The 21,992-nt window shown below is 25.2% G+C and overlaps 2 protein-coding genes across 2 annotated transcripts in view; one reads left to right on the forward strand and one right to left on the reverse strand.

The window, feature by feature from the left end:
* Positions 1 to 10,774, forward strand: LOC145842022 (uncharacterized). The gene is made up of 10 exons (XM_082949370.1): positions 1 to 161; positions 728 to 1,219; positions 1,525 to 1,693; positions 1,925 to 2,065; positions 2,195 to 2,304; positions 2,841 to 3,006; positions 5,810 to 5,945; positions 6,151 to 6,194; positions 8,118 to 8,291; positions 9,768 to 10,774. Exons 1-10 carry the CDS (start codon positions 57 to 59, stop codon positions 9,800 to 9,802), a joined length of 1,572 nt encoding a protein of 523 aa, XP_082805496.1. The 5' UTR covers positions 1 to 56; the 3' UTR covers positions 9,803 to 10,774.
* A 7,749-nt stretch (positions 10,775 to 18,523) lies between these two features.
* LOC145843324 (dedicator of cytokinesis protein 7-like) overlaps positions 18,524 to 21,992 on the reverse strand; it is a 105,016-nt gene continuing 101,547 nt past the window's right edge. The window contains exons 42-46 of the mRNA XM_082950786.1: positions 21,709 to 21,861; positions 20,879 to 21,032; positions 20,147 to 20,253; positions 19,426 to 19,581; positions 18,524 to 18,928 (exon numbers count right to left, since the gene is read on the reverse strand). Coding sequence (XP_082806912.1) covers positions 18,895 to 18,928; positions 19,426 to 19,581; positions 20,147 to 20,253; positions 20,879 to 21,032; positions 21,709 to 21,861 — 604 coding nt within the window. The 3' untranslated portion in view covers positions 18,524 to 18,894. The remainder of the gene's footprint in view (positions 18,929 to 19,425; positions 19,582 to 20,146; positions 20,254 to 20,878; positions 21,033 to 21,708; positions 21,862 to 21,992) is intronic.

Consider the following 21,992-nt stretch of genomic DNA (forward strand, 5'->3'; position numbering starts at 1 on the left):
TAGAATAATTAATTAAATATTATATATATATATATAATCACTGCCACCCCCACAAAATGCCCGTCAAGCGAAATTACCCCAACTTTGACGTAAGCGGTCTAAACAAATGGGGAGTCCCCAGTTATAAGAGTGTCATGACCGTGAAAGGGAAACCACCAAAGGTAGAAATTTAATTTTATTATTTTGTGGAAATAAAAAAAAAAAAAAGTTTAATTATAAACAGACCCAAAAGCGTGAAATAAAATATAGTTTAATTACCTAAATTTACTCTCTACTTTTTTATTTTGTTCACTGTATGTTTTTCTTCGTGAATTTATAAATTGTTTTTAAACATTCACAGTCACACCATTATTATTGATTGTTTGTTTTATCAACAGTACTGGATATTTTAAACGCTTTCAAATATACTTATACTTCATACATCACACATTTTTAACTTAGTTTTATATTGTTCGCACCTGTGGTTATTTATATATATTATAATCCAACAGATATACGAAAAAAATTAGCATATCAATTTTTAAAATTTTTGTTAGTTATAATTTATAGCATATTTTTAAACAGATTGATTTGAACAGTGCAGTTATAAACATAGGATTCATTTTTTTATTATTATATGTGTTGAAAAATTTTGTTTATAAGATTTTAAGTATGTCGGTAATATTAATATTTTCTGATATTTATTCGTTTGATTTTTTTTAAACAATTTTGTTAACTTGTTCCACAGATATACGGTCCGACTGGCGGAAACCTGAAACCCGGATACCAGCAAACCCTGAACTGGTATTCCAAAAAAACTCCCCGAAACACCCCCGACAAGATCCACACCCAGAAGCTGTTGAGCCAATTCTGCCTCGCCCCCGCCAAAACCCTCACCCCGAAAAAATCCCCCAACTACAGACCGAGAACCGGTCAAGCGCGACCGAAGACCGCCAAAAGTTCGAACTCCAATTGGTCGTATTGGAAGCTTACAAAGAGGAGGGAAGTTCCCGAAACCAGGAAAGTCGACGGGATTAAAATTCAGGGGAGGAGCTTTGAAGGGGGAAGGCCCGAGAGCGAAACTTGGAAGTCTGGTGTATCCACCCCGAGGTCGGTGAAAAGTTTCACGGGGCCCAGAAGGGGTTTGGGGACTCCTAGGAGGAGTGCGGAGGAAACGGAGAAAAGTTTGGCGGAGAGTTTGAGGATTGAGCGAGCAAAGTCGGCTGTTATCAGGAAACAGGTATGAAAAATACTTAATTTAAAAAAAGGTTATACATGATTGATTAATATTACATTTAAACACTTGTCTATACTAGCAGTAATGGGTTTAAAAAAGATTGATTGCCATGTTTCTAACTTAAACTTACTACAAGGTTAAACAATAAAAAAAACAGATATAATTAATTTTAAATTTTTTAATTTTTGGTTTTTTTACTAAACAATTAGCTTAAAACTAAGTTTACAAGCAAATGGTGTGCAGATTGGTGATTAAAAGGTATTTCTCCACACCAATGACAATGAATGACATCAGGTTTAATTTTTCAGAGCCTGAAATCTCATAAGAGTTCAGGAAAAGCTCAGGAACCTGTTAAACCCCAGGAGAGGCCTGATACCGGGTACACAGTAAGGGACAGTTCCAACAAGGAGATTGGGATCGATATAACGATCGAATACAAGGGTGGACACCGACCCAAGACCGCCATGGCTGCGTTAGGTTGGCGCTTTTAAATCATTTACTTTAGTTAGAACAATAAAGATGTCTTTTTAAATGTATTAAGTTTGTTGTTTTTTGTATAGTTGTACACTTTTAATTATTTTTGAAAGTCATAAATATAAATGTAGTTTTTAGCCTATAACATCAAAGTTCTAAATTAAGATTTTACAAACAACGTAAACTAAGAAATTACAAATGTAAAAGCCCTAAGAAATAATTTTATCTCTTCAGGAAACAAATTCATGGACCCTTATTCTACGAACTACGGGCTGAATTATGCGGATCAACCAACTGAAAACCAGTCAACCGAAGCGGTGAGACCCAAAACATCGAGGGGACTGAGGCCATCTTATAAGCTTGAGGGTGCTATTGGTTAGTTTTTATGCGTTAGGTAGAAGTAGAAGTTCTATAAACCATTTTCAAGCACAGCAGTATACGCTAAAATTATAATTATAGTAATTTAAAATATGTAATTATATATTATATAAAATTCCATTACAGGCACCACAACAGTTCAGGATGATTATTGTATGAAGAATGCGAAGAGAGAAGTACCAATCAGGAGCGGAACAAGTTCTGGAGCAAGGAGCAACAACCCACACCCTGATCAGGTATGGTTTGAATTATGATGTCATAGAAAAATCATGATGCGGATTAGGTATGATTTAAATTATGACGTCACTTAAAACCCTCAACCCGATCAGGTATGGTTTGAATTATGACGTCATAGAAAAATCATGATGCGGATTAGGTATGATTTAAATTATGACGTCACTTAAAACCCTCAACCCGATCAGGTATGGTTTGAATTATGACGTCATGCGGGTTAGGTTTGATGTTATTATGACGTCGTATTTACTATTTTACTTATATCAGGTAGCTTTAAAACAACAATCTTCACCTGGGTTAGGTATAATATATGAATCATGACGTCACTTGAGTTTGTGCGTCACAATAAATTACAAGTTGATTTTATCTAACAAACAGTAACATATTGTTGATAAAGACAAAACTCAATTATGGCCAAAACTTAAAGCTGCAGCAGTTATTTGTTCGTGTCTTGCGATGATTTTTTTACAGAATGTTATCTTTTTGTATATAAAAGTATGAATTTCGAACTTATATAAATTGAAAAACATACAAACAGATGTTTATGACATGGAAGTATCCGCGTAACAAAACGTCAAAAGAAGCGTGCGGGGCTCCGGCATCTAACAGGAGCTACAGACCCTTGACATCTGACGTTTTGGGTCAGATCATCAGGGACAACATGAGAAGCACTTATCACGAGGACTATATGGGAATACCCCAAGGTGAGTAGTGTTTTGCGTAAACTAATTTAATTAGACTATCAGGGTAGCATGTGTTGTCTAGTTATGTTGAAGACTATATGGGAGCACCCCAAGGTTGGTAGGTTTTTTGTGCAAACTAATTTAATCGAGTTAGTATGAGATCTATTTACAGTAGGGTTGTATTACAGTACACTAAAGAAAAATTTGATAAAAGTTTCGTGAAAATTTATTCAGATTTAATATGAGAAACAATTACAATGAGTTTATTAAGGAATTTTTTGTATAAACTGTTTTATTTACAAGATTAGGCTTAATATTTGAGATTTAATTGTCATAAGGGTTAATTTTGAATATGAGATAATAACAAATGGTTTGGTATAAATTAACTTAATTATGTTATAAGGTTACTATGTAAAGTTTAACTATTATGAGAATTAAATTGAAAATTCAACAAAATTAAAAATACTTTGTATTATTTTAATCAGGGTAGTATATAATGTACAATACAATAACTCGATATTTAGGCTTATTTAAAGATAGGAAACTGTAAACAAAAAACCTGTTTATAAAAACAACTTTGGTGGTGGAATTACTTAACAATTAAATTTTAAAACGGTTTTTGAACTCAAATAAACGCACATAAGTATACTCATAGAGTTGCTATAAGAATTCTACACTTTTTAAATTTAATATAGCTCTTGATGTTTAAGGAATAATTTTGCATTTTTGGCCGAGAAAACAATCAAACTAAATTCTAGTAGTTAAGTAAAACATAAATTTAACTATACTATCAGTAAACTTTTGGTGAAAAGTATAAAAGTTGTAAACTTGTTTTTAATAAACATTGATACATTTATTTTCTTTGAGTAAATTTTGGTTTAGTTGTAAAAGAAAGAGTAATGGTTTTTCTTGAATCCAGAATTAAATTTTTCTTATTCATAGCGTTATAAGTTTGTGTGGTAACTGTTATTTTAAGATTTCTTAAAGCTATCTATAAATACGTTTTATAACTACAAATAAGCAAAAAGCATCCTTTTTAATGTGGTACGTGCTAAAAGATATATTTTTCTAAAGCTCGTAGAAATTTTATACAAAAAGTTAGCATTGTACTTTAGCAAAATATGTCAGCTGAAAGAGTTTACAATCGCTATAGCATTGAGCTTATGATAATAAGTCTGCATTCAAGAAGGAGTGATTTTCGAAATACAAAAACAAATACTGCTTCCAGTTTCGATAGAATTTAATCTTTAAAGCGCTTGTAAAAATATTTTGACAAATTGACAAAAGAGTCGGAAATATTACAGACGAAACAAAACAGTTTTATCGGATTTTTTACAATAGAAGTAAAAGTTTTGTTGAAAATTTAATCTTTTTTGTTTGTAAAATTTCTGCTCAATTCATTGCTTGAAATAGAATTGTTGCGTTTTGAAGTTTAGTTTTATTAAGTCAAGTTTTTGTCAACTACTTTTTATTTTTTAAATTTTCAGAAATATGTGTTTTAGTTTTAAACATTGATTTTTTTTTACATAGTTATTCTTTCTGAATAAAATAAATACCAAAAGTTAAACATAATCTTATAAGTTTAAACTTAAAAAATAAACTTGAAATAACTATAGTTTGATGATTAAAAATTTTTAGGAATATCTATGTTAAAAGGTTTTAAATTACTTACCAAGCTTTAATTTAAATTAAACTTAAGCAACTTAAACTTGTTGTTGCAAGCAAAGTTAGTTGTGTATTAGTCAACGTAAGAAAACCGGAAACTTAGTTGCTTGCATTTAGCATTTAAGAAAGTTGTTTATAAAATGAAAACAAAAAAGGCTGTGTGTTAGCAAGTAGCTACAGAACTTTATAATTATTAAAAGTTTAAAAGTTATTACCTTAAAATATTTTTTATTTAAACAGTTCTTAGCTTGCAAGTGTACTAGTTATAAGCTGTATTGATTTGTTTAAAATTTTTGGAAAAGTTAAATATGTTTAGAAAAAAGTTAGCTTAAGTCTAATAAGTTTAATATTTTTACTTTAAAATTATTCTAATTTTTATAAAACGTTTGATTTGATAAGTACAAATTTGGTAAAACGTGAAAACTTTGATCATAAAAATAAAATTGTAAATTCAAAGTGTAAATTTTTTATTCTAAACATAAATACAGCTGAACAAGTTAAATTTTAAAATATATGTCTACTTTTATATACTGAATTTTATTTACTATTTGTGTTACATTTAGATTAGATGCAATTATTAAGCATAAAAGGCTACTAAATTAAAGTTTTAGGTGAGTATGTTTTAAACCCCTAAATGTAATATAAATAGACAAAACTAAACATTTCTAAAGTTGTTTTAGTTATTTTAAATTTATAGTAAAATTTCTAACCTAATCGTTTTAACTCTACTAAAAATTATTAATTATATAAAAAATAAATCTTACATAAAATACCTACTCAGTTATAATTATCAAACTTAAAAGTAAAAAAATATTTATATGGTAAATTTTAAACATTATAATACTTATAAAGCAATAATACATATTCAATAGAATATTTTATCTCTATGGACTAAAATTTTTACTTGTAGAAAACGAAAAGTTAATTAAATTAAATTTATTTCCAGTAACTACTTTATACACTAGTTATATAGAAAAGATGCTAGAAAGCTTTTAACAGCAAAAAAAATTTTCAATGTATTTTTAAAAATCGAGCGCATATACCAATTACAAGACTATTTATTCAAATATTTTAAAACTGCAATTTTTCCAAGTTACAAATATCAATTTTTCAAAATTTACAACTATCAATTGTTTTTCACAAGTAAAAATTTTCGCAGGTTACGATATGAAGGGTGCCATCGACGCCCCACCTGATTGGGTTTCCAAGGTTCCGAGGCCCCTGGACACCACCACTAGGAGAACTTACACTTCACCTGTCAGCCAATCGGATTGCTTGAAAGTTGGAACTACTAGGTGTGTAGTAAAAATATTTTATCGTATTATACTAGGTATGACTGTAACATAGTTGTATTTGTTAATAACTTATTTAATCATCTTTTTTAAAACTATATATGGATATAATCAATGAAGTTTTTTTATATATTAGGTAGTAACAACATTTTTTATACTCGATATGATTGTACTAAAGTTTGTTTTTAAATAATATAATCTTATATAGGTACGACTGCAACCAGAATTACGTTAAACCTGCAGTTGGGATTGGTTAGATGAAAATAACATATACTTTATAATAGTTAAGCAATTAAAGTTTAATTAAGCTGTCGATATTGGTTAGTTGGAAATAATATATATTTTATACAAGTTAGTAATTAAAATTTTATCAAGCTGTTGATATTGGTTAGTTTAAAATAATAACATTATTAGTTTTAATATTTATACAGAAAAATCTGTGCAACAAGTTATTCTCAATGAACTTTATTTTGTTTATTCATAAAAGCTTTTCTCGTATAAGTAGCATAGTATTTGTAACATATACAAAAGAAATAGGTGTGTTTATTTGAACTTATTACATTAACAGAATGACTTGACTTAATAATAAAAATTAAACATTAAAAACCATAAAAATAATAGCATGTTTATTAACTAATGTGTTGATTAATATCAAATAATTTTCAGAAAATCATTAATTTATAACTATTTTAAGAAAAATAATCGTATTTAATTTTATTTTTATTGCTTTTAAGTTCTTGTAAACAGTAAAATGAAATATTCTTAACAGTCTTCTATTTCATTTTAAAAAATGCTTATTTCCACTTTTTGACGTAATTAGTATAATTATAATCTCAATAAAGTTTACTAAAAAACATAACATTACAGAAGAATTTATATCAAAGTTAATTGAAAAAGTGCAGAAATTTGAGAAATTCAAAGCTTAAATTGAGTCAATTAAATTGCAGTTAAATTCTAAAAAATCTTGAAAATTTTTAAGAAATCAACATTTTAAAGTAACCAATTTTTTAATACATGTTATCTTTATCTGCTTATTTCAACAAGTAGTACAAACTTTTTAAAACAAAAAAAAAGGAGCGTTTTATTTGTTTAATTTTGTTATTGTAGCATTTAAACAGTTCCTTTGTTTAAAATAACACCTGAGTCATGAACTTACTATAATAAAATGCTAAATGTTTACACAAAGTTTTTTCATTTTATAAATGTATTTTCTATTTAACTTATACAATATGAACTTGTTATTTATAGATATTTAAACGTAGTTAAAATTTTTTGTTTTTTAAAACAGTTTTTTAATTTTAAAATTTAATAGACTTATTTTAACTTATAAGTCTAATTAACTTTAATGTTTACCTTATAAGTTTTACATTACATAAAGCTTTTACTCAGTTAATTACTTTAGTCTTAACTTTTATAAAACTTAAAGTTTTATAAACTTGTTGTTTATGAGTGTTTAAATGTAACTTTTTATTCAAATATTTTACAAATCTTTTTATCAGTTTAAACACTCAAGTCACTTAGAAACTTGGCTTTTATTTCAAGTAGGCTTTCTAAAATGTTCTTGAGAACTTGACAGTGTTATAAGCTAAATGGGAAGTTTAGTTTATAAGATTAGACTTTGTTTGTTAGAAAATAAAACTTTTAAACTTGACTTTATGTTTTATAATAATTATTTGCTTTTAACGTTTTGTTAGAAAGAATCTAAGAAAACTTTATTAGAAAACAAATATATAAATAGTCTATGATATCTCACACACATCTAAATTAAACAGTTATACAAGACAAATGCTTCATATAACAAACGTGAAATTGTACATTTTTTATTATTCTGGAAAACTAAAATTTTGCAAAGTTAGCTTGCGGTAATTAAAATAAAATAAAGTAAACAATGTCTAGAAGACGAGCTAATTATTTGAACAATTAAAAACAAACTTTGTTTTCTCGAAGTTGTGTAACAAAAACTTACAAGCTTTTACGTTTCTTATATAAGTTATTTAACTATATTTTAAGAAATGGGTAAAAAAAAATTATAAAAGTCGTCAAAAGTACCAATTAAAAAAACAGGCTTATAAAAACTAAAAACAGTTTAAAGCAACACAAACAGAACTATTTTGTTTAATATATTAAATACAATTACAAAAAAAGTTTTACTACAATTGTTTGTACATTCTACAGTTCCCACAGTTAGCAAGCGACAACTGGTGACTCAGAAAAACATCGAAGAAACGACCCAGTACAAGGATGAATATTTCAACAGGGGGGTTAACCCTAAGTTGAATAAACTGATGAATCAGAGAAAAGACAGAGACTGGCACAGCATTTATCTAAAGGCAACATCTTTGAGCTTGGGTTGGTTTAAAATATAAATATTTGTATAAACAATTATAGTTTACTGAAATAAGGTTGATTAGCATTTGTCTGAAAGCAAATTCAGTGTTTCAAATTTTAATGTTTGATATAAAAATGCAGTTTGTATCTAATGAGTATGGCTAAACCCAAAATTAAAGCTACTTTACTTGTTTGATTTATAAAAAGTACACATTGCTCATGTGAATCGTTTTACAAAAGTACAATAGTACCGGCAAAAAATCGAAAACATATTCACTAAATTTTAATTGGTTTTTAAACGTTTTTTTAATGAGAAATTATTTTTTTTGTTAAATGTTATGGATAAGAGTTCTAAATTATAACAACTTGGTTTAGACAACTTTAACAATTTGATAAAACACTTAAAGATAAAATACTTATGTTTTACAATTATTGATTGTTTGAAAATTTTATTAAAACAATAAAAACTTTATTATTCATACGAAACTTTACTGAAGCATAACATTTTCAGAACAGTTTTTTTTAGCTTTTATCTTTAAAGTTTAATTAAAACAAATTAAAAGATTAAATTTCTGAAAGTAGAATAAATGCTGTGTGTTTAAAATCAATTTACTTTTAAAAACCTAATTGCTTATATTTCAAACAATAAAACATCTCAAAGCTTGAATTACAAGATTTAAATTTTGAAACGATTAATATAATTTTTAAACTGGAGTTTCAATATATAAATTACATCATCAGTAATTAAAAACAATTGACGTGTTATAACGGTATTGTTTTAAAAAATAATAAAACTATTTATTTGTAAAAACACGGTACTCTTCAAGACAGTAAGCCCTATCAAAAAGACAGACTGTTTTTAATTACTTCAAACTAAAACAAATTACATAAAAAAGTATTTTTGTTCAAAAACCAGTAGTTTGAAAATCTCTGTTTTGAATATTTTTTCACTAAATCAAGCTCATAAAAACAATGAAATATTATCTTTGATTTGTCATCTACCTAAAGTACGTGATTATCAAGTTTCATTCACAAAAATAAATCAACGAATACTTGTGTAAGTGTACTTGACGTTTTATTCCAATTATAAATGATTGCAGTATAATTGAGTGCGTTTAAATGCTACTTTAAAAGTTGTTAAGTTGTTTTTATGCAATACTTTAGTTGTCATATTGAAACACTTGAAATATTTTGTTGCATAACAACAAAATGTTTTTACACTGTTGCTTTTTTGATAATATATTTTAAATGCATATTTGTTGTTGTTAATTTAAAGTTTTTTAATTACTTACGTTTAGGGTATTAATTCATAACACTCTAAATTAAACTAGTTATATATTATAAGTAATTAAATTAACCTATATGTAAGCAACATAAAAGAACTAATTAAATTAAGTAAGTAATATCATACTATAACTATAAATGTATCCAGAAATCTGTTTTGTTACGAAAAATTTATAAAAACTTTTTTTTTTTAATTTATTTTTTTTAATTTAGATGCTGAAGCAAAAAAAGAAGTTGAAGCTGTTTGAAAAAAAAAGAAAAAAAAACATTTGTAGTAAAAAAAAAACAAAAAAAAATCACTTTTTAAAAGTACGTTGTTGTTTTTAGCCATTTTATTAAGCTTACTGAGAGTAGGTCGATACATTCTTTATTTTAGTTATTTTATATTATTTTTATGTGTTTCTCTTTTCTTTAGTAAATCTACTAAACTGATCGGTATTTGTTTAGTTTAGTACGAATATGATATGATAACTAGGAAAATATTAAAAATATTAATATAAATTAATTAAAATGTAATTAGCAAAACTAATTTTATTGCAAAAATTATTTTTACTTTAATGTTTTTTGAGAATTTACAGAAATCAGTCGAATTTATTTGGTTCATAAACAAAAATTTTATGTAATGATTAATAATTGCAAATGTTTCCTGAAACTAAAATTCACCCTTCGTTTTTCTAGATTCGCCCGATTTATTTTGTTTACGCGTTTTTCTCTCTATTTAGGGGCATTTTGAGCACTGCACAAATCCTAACAGTACAAAACTTTGTTTTGGATGTTTTATTTTAATTGTAAATATACTTTTTATTTCGTACTATTTTTAAAATTGTTTTCAGTTTGTCGTTTTTCTTTTAATTGTTTCCACTAAATCTTAAAGGTATTTTTTTATTAACAAGCTAAAATAAACGTTTAAAACTTTTTAAAGACACATTTTTTCGCTTATTTAGTTCAATATTAATAAAATACAAATTTTAAAATAAAGGTATTTTTCATTTACTAAATTTAAAAGCTTTTTTAGTGTGAACAGGCATGTACTTATAATTTATGTAACATATATATAGATATACAAACTTATAGTATATAGATTTAAGATATAAGTATTTTTTGTTTTTAAATATACTTTTTATATTTTATGGTTTTTTTTTAGATTTCTTTATCACAAACTTAGTATACTCCAACTTTAAAGTTGTAAAACTTTGAACAAAAATACTGTGATTCGCAATTTTCTACCTTTTTAATTTAAACTTTTGTAAAAAAAATTTCACTTTGTTTTTTTTATACTTTTTTACACGCTTTAATTAAAATTATTCACATTTATAAATGTTTATTACAAGTATTTTAATTTTTAGTTTTTTGTATTTAGTTTTTTCTTTTTTATTATTCTGAATGATGTTTGTTTTTTATTATCAATATATTAGCACAGCATTAAACTTTGAAAAATTATGAAATTGTCAAAAATTTTATATAATAAGAAGAACTTTCCAAAACAAAATTAAACTAAATATAAAATTAGTAATAAATACAAACTTTTATTTAGTGTATCATCTGAAAACTTTATTTATTTTATGCTGTTTTAGCCATTTAGCATTAAAAAAGTTGTATAAACTACTAAGTAATTTTCATTGTTTTTCCATTAAAGTTAGGTATTTTTCCATTGTATAATTTTAAATAAAAGTCGACTAAAGTGAAGTTTTTACTATAAAAATCAAATAGTTGAAAAATGTCAAACATTGAAGCTTTCAAAACACGTCTATCTCAATTATCTAACATTTACATGTCTAAAAGTTTTTGGGTCTACTGTAGTTAAAAAGTCGGGTTATAAAATTAATCTGTAATTTATACCTAAGTGAATGAACATTTAGATTTTTAGAATATAACGTTTATTTATAATAGTGATGTACCGGACCCGGATCCGGATTTTTTTTTTAAATAGAATCCGGCCGGAACCGGATCCGGATTTTTTTTTCAAATTTGAATCCGGCCGGAACCGGATCCGGACTTTTTTTTCAAATTAGAATCCGGCCGGATCCGGATATCAGACAAAAATGGCAATATCCGGCCGGACCCGGACCCGGATAGTGAGTCCGGTACATCACTAATTTATAATCACGTTATAAATAAGTTTAAAAAACTTTATTGACTACTAAAAAATCTTTAATTGGTTTAGAACATTGAGCGAAATATTTCTTTCAATACTTTTATTTCCAACTGCAATATAAAACAATTTTTGTTGTAGCAATTAAATTTATACAGAACTAAAACTTAAAAAAAATAAAAAGTACCTGTAAATAAAATTTAAGGCATTATTTAAAAGCTTTCCTAGAAATCTAAATGTTTAACTATTTAAAGATTTAAGTAAGAAATTATTTACTAATCATATTAAGAATATTTGAGATAAAGTGTAAGTAGTTAGGTTTAATAAATTAAAACTAAGTCAACTTAAACAAAAACAACTTTTTGAAATTTTATAAATAACTAAATAAAAACATTTGTAAAACAAAAAAATCTGTTTAGAACTAAAACAAATTTAAAATAAAAAATAACGTAAATTAATATCTTTATGAAAGTATGACAAAGAATAAAGCTACTTAATGCTTCTTATTCCTCATAATATATGTGAAGGATTTAAAAAATGTGTATAGATTAAAAAAGAATCAACCCACAGTTAGTCTCAACAAGCTAAAAAAATATTTTTTTACTACTAATATTAGACAGAACTTGTAAGTTTGCTGCTAACATTTTCTCATTTAGTAAAAACTTAGCGATAAATTAATAATATAACTTTAAAATTTTAATAAGAGAAAAAAAAAACTTCTCCGAGACAATTTATATAAACACCGGTAACCTTTAAAATTATCTGAAAACATTTAATTATGTGTTAAATAATATAATAAAATCAAATCAGACCTCCCCATAAATATTTAGATAAGTTTTGAGATATTCAAGCTGGAGATTATTACAAGCTGCTCGAAAACTAACACTTGATCAAGTTTGAATTTTGACCTAACAACATAAATAATATAACAAAGAAAACAAATATTCCTCGATATGCTTTAAAACAATTTTAGAAACCATTGAACATTAAAATATAACTATTATCTTTTTGACGTAATAATGTAACAAAAACAAACAAGACCTTCGCACTATAGTATTAATATTAAGCTATTTTTTGAGTTATTCAAACTGATATTGTAATAGTACTAATTTATTAAAATGGCGCTTATCATAGGTAAATTGATTTATGTTTTAATGTTCTAGGTTGTTTTTCTTAATTCTATTAAAGTTGACACTGCAGACCTTTAATTTAATATAAGTTTTTCACTTTTTTAAAACACCAAAATACATAAATTAAATAAGTGATAAATGTTTATAAACCAGTCAGTGTTTTTCCTAGTGATAATTTAGCAGCTTTTTAGTTTATAGTAGTTGTTATTTATTCTATGGTACACGATTCTAGTTTGTGACTAACTGCTATAAAGTTATAAACACAGTTCAGATTTGTGTTTAAAGGAGTTCTGTATTAAAAAAAGAATATAAGAAAATATAAACAAGTAATACTTTTAGATACTTTATTTATATATATACCGGTAACCTTGAAACTTAATTTAAAACTTTTAACTAAGTGACGTAATAATATAACAAAAACAAACAAGGCTTTCTCACTGTAGTATAAATACTAGCCTGGGTTATGAGATATTTAAGATGGCAATCTGATAATTTTACTTTATCAGAACAGTATTTAGTAGTTATACTTTTTCGTTCGACTAATGTGATTTTTTTTCTTTCAAACGACTTGTAATATCTTTATGACGTAATAAGCAAATAAACTGCAACATCATGTTTGCATGAAAAGTATAAATTAAATTGAGATACTTAGGGTGGTGTGGGTGGGATAAGTAAATTGAAACAATTATATTGTCCCCTTGACTAGTATCAGAATTACAAGCTTCTTTAACTCAATTTGAAAGTATCTTTACAATTTGAATTAAAATTTAGTTACAAGAAACCTTACTTTATCTTTTCTCAAACATTTGGTTTTTAAGTCTGTTTTTTAGTTCTAATCAGAGAACCAAAATAGACTCACAATAATAAAAAAACCTATTTTTTTATAAAGTTACAAGCATTCATATATTGTGTTTAAAACATTGTTACGTCATAAGGAGACATTAGTTAAATACATTGGAAAATATAATTAACAAAACTCAGTGTGGTGAGTAAAATTTAAAAAAATTGTTTTTATAGTTTAATTTTAATTTAAAAACGCATAAATAGCATAAACTGGTTATTAATTGATCTCGTCTTAAAATATTAAAATAACAAAAAGTAATTTAAACTTATTATGATCAACGACGATATATAGAATTATAAACTACTTAACTAAATATAGATTTTTACTTCAATAAGATTTAAGTGCTTTAAAACGAGAACAACTTAATATTAAAAATCTGAAACTAAGTATCTAGTTTTACAAGCTCTCCTGCTGTATATACAGCGTTTGATCTGTACAGTATTTTTTGAGGTGACCATTTAGCTGCATTATTCAACCCTGTGTACTTGTGATTTGCATAAGATTTATATATCGGTGGTTATTTATCGTTTGTGACTAATGTATTTTGATGTCATAAAAGATTTATTATCATTAAGAATTTTGTTCTGATTTTCACGTTTATATATTTAATAATTAATATTATTACTATTTAATATTAATAAAATATTCAAACTACAAAGTATTACTAGCAGCAAAGTTCTTTTTTTTTAATTTAAGTTAATTTGCTGTGTAACTACTGATTATGATTTACCTAGTTAATGTATTTGTGTCTTAAACAGAGCAAAACTTCTTCTAAATTTATTAACAGGAAAACAAAATAATCTTTCTACTAACTACTGTTTGTGTTTAACTTTTATTGAACAAAATTTTATTTTAAGCACTGTCGAGCTATTTAAGCAAAACTTAGTTTGCTAAAAAAAATATTGAGAAAAATGTATATTTCTTCTCCTTTTATAAAATAGAGACCTTTAATTATTTTTACAGCAATCAAACGTAACTGCTATTTTTTCAGTCTTGCAATAAACTATTTACTAAAAAAATATAAAACAACTAACAAATACTTCAAAAAGTCTTTAAAACTTTATTGTTTCTTTATAGTACTACAAAGTTTTTTGTTTGCGTTTTTAGCTCTAAATTGTTTTTATCTGACGCAGATAAAGAAAACTTCCAACAAAGCTCAAAGTATTTATCTTTTATTAAAGTCGATCATCCAAAACAAGACCAAAATTTTTATTGAGTATGAAATGAAATGAAATTAATATTTTAAATTTATTTCAATTTAGTTTAATTGTTTTTACTTAGTATTGTTTGAACCTTTAGCGTACATCGAGCTTTTGGTAGTCAAACTTGTATAATTTGCTTTTTCTACAAATATTCAGTGTATTTTGAGAAGCTAATTTTAAATAGTTTTTGAATTTTTTTATGTACATAAACAAAGTCACTTTTTTTGGCCTTTCTTAGAAAATTAGTCCCTTAAGACCATATAGATTAGTTACAAATTCCAACTGTTTATTAATAAATTCCTTCTGTATGACAAAGCACACATATATGTCGACCTATTATTATTATGTGAAATATCGTTTGGTAGTTTTTGTTAGCTAATATTTTTTTTTCATAAGTCAGTGTTTCTTTTCAATAAAGTGTTATTTTACTGTCTTTTTCACTTAAAAAATCCTTTTTTAAACCATGCTTCATGTTTTCGTTTTTTAAAAGTCTAAACCAGGGTTTTCTAAACTTAATAGGCCTTCTTTAAAAAATAAAAAATAAAGCTATGACCCCTTGAACAAAAGTTCTCAAAATACTACCATTAAAACTGCCTAAGACTTTTTTTTGTTCTTCATAATTAAATCCAGAATACCAGAAATGTAAGTTTCAAATTATGGTAGCAAAATGTCTACAACGAACAAAACGGAAGCTTTCTTCTATAAAAACAATATAATGATTTTATCATGAAAAAAAAAGTAAGAGGGAGAACTAATATAAAATTAGTAAATTTTTTTTTTAATATTGTGTTGCTAGCTAGAATTGTAATTGAAGTTAAAAAAAGTTTTTAAAAATATCATCGAAGCGATTAAAAAAAACGTTACTAACTCTAAGTAACCTATGTTTTTTAATCAATAAAGTATTGATAAAAAACTTTTACAAAAGATGTAAGAAAACATTCTCATTTAGATATTTAACATATTTTTTAAATGGCCCCCTACTGGGCTACTTGGCCCATTTTGGGAAGCCCTGGTCTAAGCAAACACTTTTGCTTAATAACTTATATAAATTGGATTTCAATAAGTATTTGTTTATAAATTTGAGTTTGGTGATTTAAAAACGTTACTTTCAATTTAAAAGTGTTAAGTTATATCAGAAACCTAGGTTTAAAAAAGTTAAGTAGATTTTGTTTGTCAAAGCTTCACAAAAATCTGTTGTAAATTATGTATTCGTACAAATTTTCAGTAACAATAAGATTGTACTTTTAAATATACAAAACATTATTAATAATTGTTATAAACTATTGTTGAATTTTTGTATTTAAAAAGCTTTTAGACAAAATTTCCATTTAAAAATTGTAAACTCAATGATACTACATAAAACTTTTTTAGTTTAATTTATTAAAGGCTTAAGTTGTAGCTTTACTTATTTTCAATGAAAACATTAGTTTGTGTAGTTTTTGTTGTTGTACGCTGAAGGTTGTATGAATTATACAAATAATTCCTTTGATAAAACTAAACACAAGCTTCTTTACTTTAAACAGTTTGTTGTTGCTTATATGAAATGCCTAACTTTTTTTATATTTGTTGTTTCTAGGTGGTTTAATTATGGAAACTATTACTTTAGTCGCATGTTTACGTTGTAATGAAAACGTAGTTGTTGTTTAATTGAACACACCAACTAAATAGCAACATTATTGGTTCAACTGTCCTAGACAAGACGTTTAAAGGTATCCGTGGTGTGCGATTCGATAACCGAAAGGTTCTTCGTGCACCAGGTCTTTAGAGTAAATATTTTAAGCTTTTTTTTTGTGTCGGTCAATAAAATATAATTAAAACTTGTAACTGTAAAATTACAGTTTAAAATGTTATCAAAAACTTTAAGTTGTTTTATCTAAAACAATTTTTTTTGTAGACGTTAAATCCGTCTAGATTTGTTTTCGTATTTCTTTATAAAGTTATGTTTCAACAATAACTTTAACATATTTTGTATATTAGACTGTAAAACGTTTAGAAAAGAGCTCACTCAAATACATTGTGAGATAATTAAAGGTAAAAACAAATCTAATCTTTTTTAACTTTATGACAATTATTGAAAAGTTTTAGCATCATTCTCAGCTAAATACTAAGGATCGTTTTAAATTAGCCACCAAAAACTTATTTCTAACATCTAGAACGATCATAATGCTTTCAAAGCAAAAAAATTTACTTTCAACAGTTTTATTTTGCAATATTATTATCGTCAATTTAAATTATCTAATTAGCTTTGTTTCAAACAATTAGTTTTTGCACATTTTAAGACGAGTTTACATATAAAAAGTAAGTTTATTATCAAAAAGCAGGTTTCAGTTATGAGTTATATAATTTCACGAGAATGCCTATAAATTATTCAAGCAACAAGTGTAACTCTATAACACTTCAGAATAATCCTATTCTAGACCATGATTTCAATTTGAAACGCACGATAGGCTTAAACCGCGAAAGAGAGTTTTAAAACTTTCAATATATATATTACGAGGTTAAAATATAGAGTCAAATGTAGGCCTAATATAGTTTGAAAACATTTTGTGCTTAATATTTTAAATAAAGACAAATCTCTTTGATAAAATTTCAGAGTTTGGTCTAAAAAGTTGTTAGTTTCTGCAAAAATATTTTTGTTCATGATATCAATATATTTACTGGATCTTACCTTTTTTGATAACAAAAAAGTCTTAGCAAAAAAAAAAAAAATACTTTTTAACAACTTTTTATCTTAAACAGTATTCCTTATAAATTCCCTCAGATTATTTATTGTAGTTAAACAAGCTTATAAAGGAAAAAATAATTAAGAAGTTGTTTTGTAAGGAATCCATAGACTAAAATGCGGTCGGAATTTAGTAAAAAAATCAGAATTTTATTTAAAAAATTAACTTACAATAGTTTAGCTTGTAGATAATTCTAGTTAATTAAATCAACAAACTTTTAAAGTTAAGTAAAAAATCAGATAGTTTTCGAAACAAATAGTCTTATTTTCACCATAAAAAGTGATTTAGCAATAGTTAATTATTTAAAAATTAGTAATAAACTGCTGAGTTTAATTATTAAAAATGTTGAACTTTTTAAACGTCGAAAGCTTAATTTACGTAATTTAAAAGTTTAGGTGATAAAATTAAATTGAGAAAATGTTTTGTAAAGACCAGTTATTTAATTGGTACACAAACTAGAATCAGGTTGTGGATTAGTTCTTATAATTACTTTTTTTGTTTATTTCGCATTTAAGTTTATTATAATTTATTTATACGTACAATTCAAAACAATAATTGAGATTTTGTTTAAATTAGAACAACTACTAGTTTTTTCAGTAATAAATAAAATAAAACAAAGAAAGGCAATAATAACAATTTTAACTATGAATGCAAAATAAATTTACCCCTAAAATTAAAAAAAATAAAATAATTAGCAGCTTCAATTTTGCTGTTACAATTAAAACGAAAGAGTGCAAGAAATTTAAAATGTTTTCAATTTAAACATAATTTAAATTAAAAATAATTTTAAAAAGCTAAGCAATAAATAGAATGACACTTTTGCATTTCGAAAAGTTTTAGGAAAATAATAAGAATAAAAATTAGCAGTCATAATAAGTTTTCTAGAAAAATAAAATTTCAGAATTATTAAAAAACTAAAAAAAAAGTTTTTGAAGAACTACTTTTAAATAGAAAATTTAAAGTTTATGTGTTGATCTTTTTTCAAAAAAAAAAAAACCTTAAACTTACGGAGTAGAAGACAAAAATGAATGCTTATAAATTTCAAAGGAAACTAAAAAAATATTTTTTAAATTTAAATAAAATAAATTTATTAAGCGTCACAGTAAGCGAACGTCCATATTGAAAATGTTTTATATTAAAATATCATAATAGAAAAAATAATTTAAACGATTTTTTTTGTCAACTTATCATCTAAGGTAGAAAATTTGTAAATAAATATAAAGTAATATTTTAAACATAGAAATAAAATTTAAATTTTGCTTTTATTCAGAACTAGAACTTTACAGAACTTGATTTAAAATAAAAAAACATATTTTGAATGAATATTGAATTAATTGGTTTTATATTTTTTATTCCCGATTTTCTTCTTTTGCCATTCTAGCACTGAATAAAAAAATTATTAAAATGTACTTAATTGATAGCTAAGTTTGTTAATTCATTATCTTTCGAAAAACGTGAACTTTTGAAATAGTTTTACATTAAACTATTTAACAAATATTCAATTGTATTTTATTTAAAGTTTTAACATAAACCTCACAGCCAAAAAAAATACAGAACAATTATTATTTGTCTATTTAACTACAATTTATTTTATCTTACATAATATTGTTGCAATATACATAGATAACAATTAAGAGTTTTTACAAAAGGTACTTTCCCTGTAACAAATACCAATCAATGTAAATTTTTTATTTAATAGATGATTGTTCTTAAAAATAAAGCACTTTTTTAACTATCAACAGAATTAATTAAAGTAACTTATCTAATATTTAACCAAGGCAAATTATTTATTTTGTAGATGACAGTTTTACAAATTTGATCTATTAAAATATAAATATAACTTTCAGAAGTATTTGAAATAATTTTATATATTTACTCACCGATGCAAATTATTTATTTTGTATATTATTGTTCTATCGGACACTAGAGGTCGCAACTGAGCAGCCATTTTCTTACAATTTCGCTCCATTTCCAGTTGATATTCGGATTGGTCAGATTTTATTAGTTTCTTGTTTTGTTTTAGTGCTTTCTCACATCTAGAAATTAATTTAAATAAAATTAAATTGTATTTGGAAAAATTTTGTAAACTTTTTGTCTTGTTAGGTGATTTTTCACAATTGTAAATAATTATATTTAATACTTATGAATAAATAATAATTAGTTCTGTGATACTTCTATTTTATTGCCTAGTTAAATAACTTACAGGATAGCCAAGGTATTTTTTATTTTGTTAGGTTTTTGAAGCTACAAGTTTTTATCCATTTAAAGTATAAAGTTGAATTTGAGATAAAATTGTATTGTAAAACTTTAAAAGTAGTATAAGAATATTGAATAGATACTGTAATGCTGTTTAAATATGTTTCGTAATAAATAAAATTATAAAAGAAAAAAAAAAGTATATTATATATTTTTGTATCTAGTAAAATAATAATTTCACGTCTTTAAATGTAAAAATTGTTAAAAATCCAGGTTTCTAGGCAACCCTGTAATTTAACAAACTTTTTCATATTAAACTTACACAAATATAATTTTTTTGAATGCCAATCTGAAGTTATCATGTATTTCTAGTTAATTTAATAAATAAATAAAAATCCAACTAACACAAAAATGAATTTTTTGAAAGCCAATCTGAGGTTATTATGGGCTTCTAGTTGAGTTTCATCTTCAATTATTTCGGTGAGAAACACATTTGCTAAATGCATTGGACCCTAAAAAAAACAAAATGTATTAGTTTTAGTATTCAATTTTTAAACCTTTTTTAACTATTATCTTAAATACCAAGTAAAAACAGCTAAATAAAATCTATTATATAATTTTCATTATTCAAAAATACTTCTTAATATAGTTTAATTATGTTTGTAATGTGGTACATTAGTAATATAGTTAAATTTGGTATCAAGTTATTTAGAAAAGTTTCACACAAAGTCCTGTAAAATGTTGACCGCAATAACTCTCATCTTCAACCTTTACTGGCCGCATGTGGACCACAGACCTTGGTTTGTTTTTACACAACAACAACTTTTTAGAAAACAGTTTGGTATATTAGTTTTGTGTGAACCGCTTATATTCGCAGCGTTAAATAAGAAACAGTAGTTAGTTATTGTTGTTAGTTACAGCTTTGTCTCAATATAATTAACACTTGTGAAGGGTTGTATTGTGTTGTGGCGTCAGCAAAAAAGAGATAAAAATATCGATTCTTTTGAATGATTAGCAAGAGAATAAGTAACATTAACAATAAATAAAATTTTACAAAATTAATTAGTTTTTAAGTTGGTGGTTTATTTTAAAAATTATGACGTAATAATAAACAGTTGATGACGTCATAATACCAACCTGATTAACTGAAGTCATTACGGCTCCCTGCAAATTAATCTGAAGTTGTTTCAGATCAACTTTCGGATTTTTGTTCAGTTGCTTCAATAAATCGTCGGTTTTTCTTTTGATGTCTTCGCAAGCCGATTCTAATGGGGTGAGCACTTTCTCCCATCTGTGATAGAAACAGCATAAAACATTAACTAAGTATCAGGGTTCTATTAGTAACTTTTTCCCGTTTGTGATAGAAACAGTATAAAATGTAATTTAGAATTTAATAGTACTTTTTAAAAACTGTAATACCTAAAACATCAAACTCAAATTAGGATTGGTTCAAAATAACACAAAACTTCGTAAATCTTAACAAACTTCATTTGTACCAGAACAATTATAAATATAAAAATTACAAGCTTCGTCAAAGTTTCATCTAATAACAAAAATATAAAACTTTAAATGTAGAGAAAGTAGTCAGAAAGTACTTTTACTGAGTAAGATCCATGTTAAATGTTGATATAAAAAATCAACAAAAAAAAGTTAAAGCTTTTCTGAAAATAGAATGATTTTAAGCTGTTCCATATACAAGAAAATATTTTTAAACTGCCTTTAAAAAATAGATTAACTTATAATAACTTATTTATTAACTCCTTGATTTTAATTTTTGAAATATGGAAATATATTTGCCATTTGTAAAAACAGAAATGCTGTTATTATTTAAAAGAGATAATAAATATCAATTAAAACTAGCTCACATGTTTATTACATGATTTTTTGTTTTTAAACAAAGGAATGTATTTGCAACTTGTAAAAATGTTTTTCTTTTGTATTTAAAATTAATATTAATTTAAACTAACTTGTTTATAACATGATTTCTAGTTTTAACATAGGGAAACGTGTTAGCCACTTGCAGAAACGTTTTTCTTTTGTACTGCTCTTTAGCATCACCATGTGCTTTACCGTCTTTAGTGAATGGAGTACAATATACGAATTTGTCAATATTGTAGTTTCTGTAAAATTATTTGTATTCAATTTTTAAAGTTATTTATAATTTAGTGAGTTCATTACAATATACAAGTTTGTCAATATTGTAGTTTCTGTAAAAATATAGTTATCAATTTAATAACTTGTATTACTATTA

This window comes from Thalia democratica, chromosome 8 (assembly GCF_965202585.1).
Source record: "Thalia democratica chromosome 8, ktThaDemo2.hap1.1, whole genome shotgun sequence".
Lineage (NCBI taxonomy): Eukaryota > Metazoa > Chordata > Thaliacea > Salpida > Salpidae > Thalia > Thalia democratica.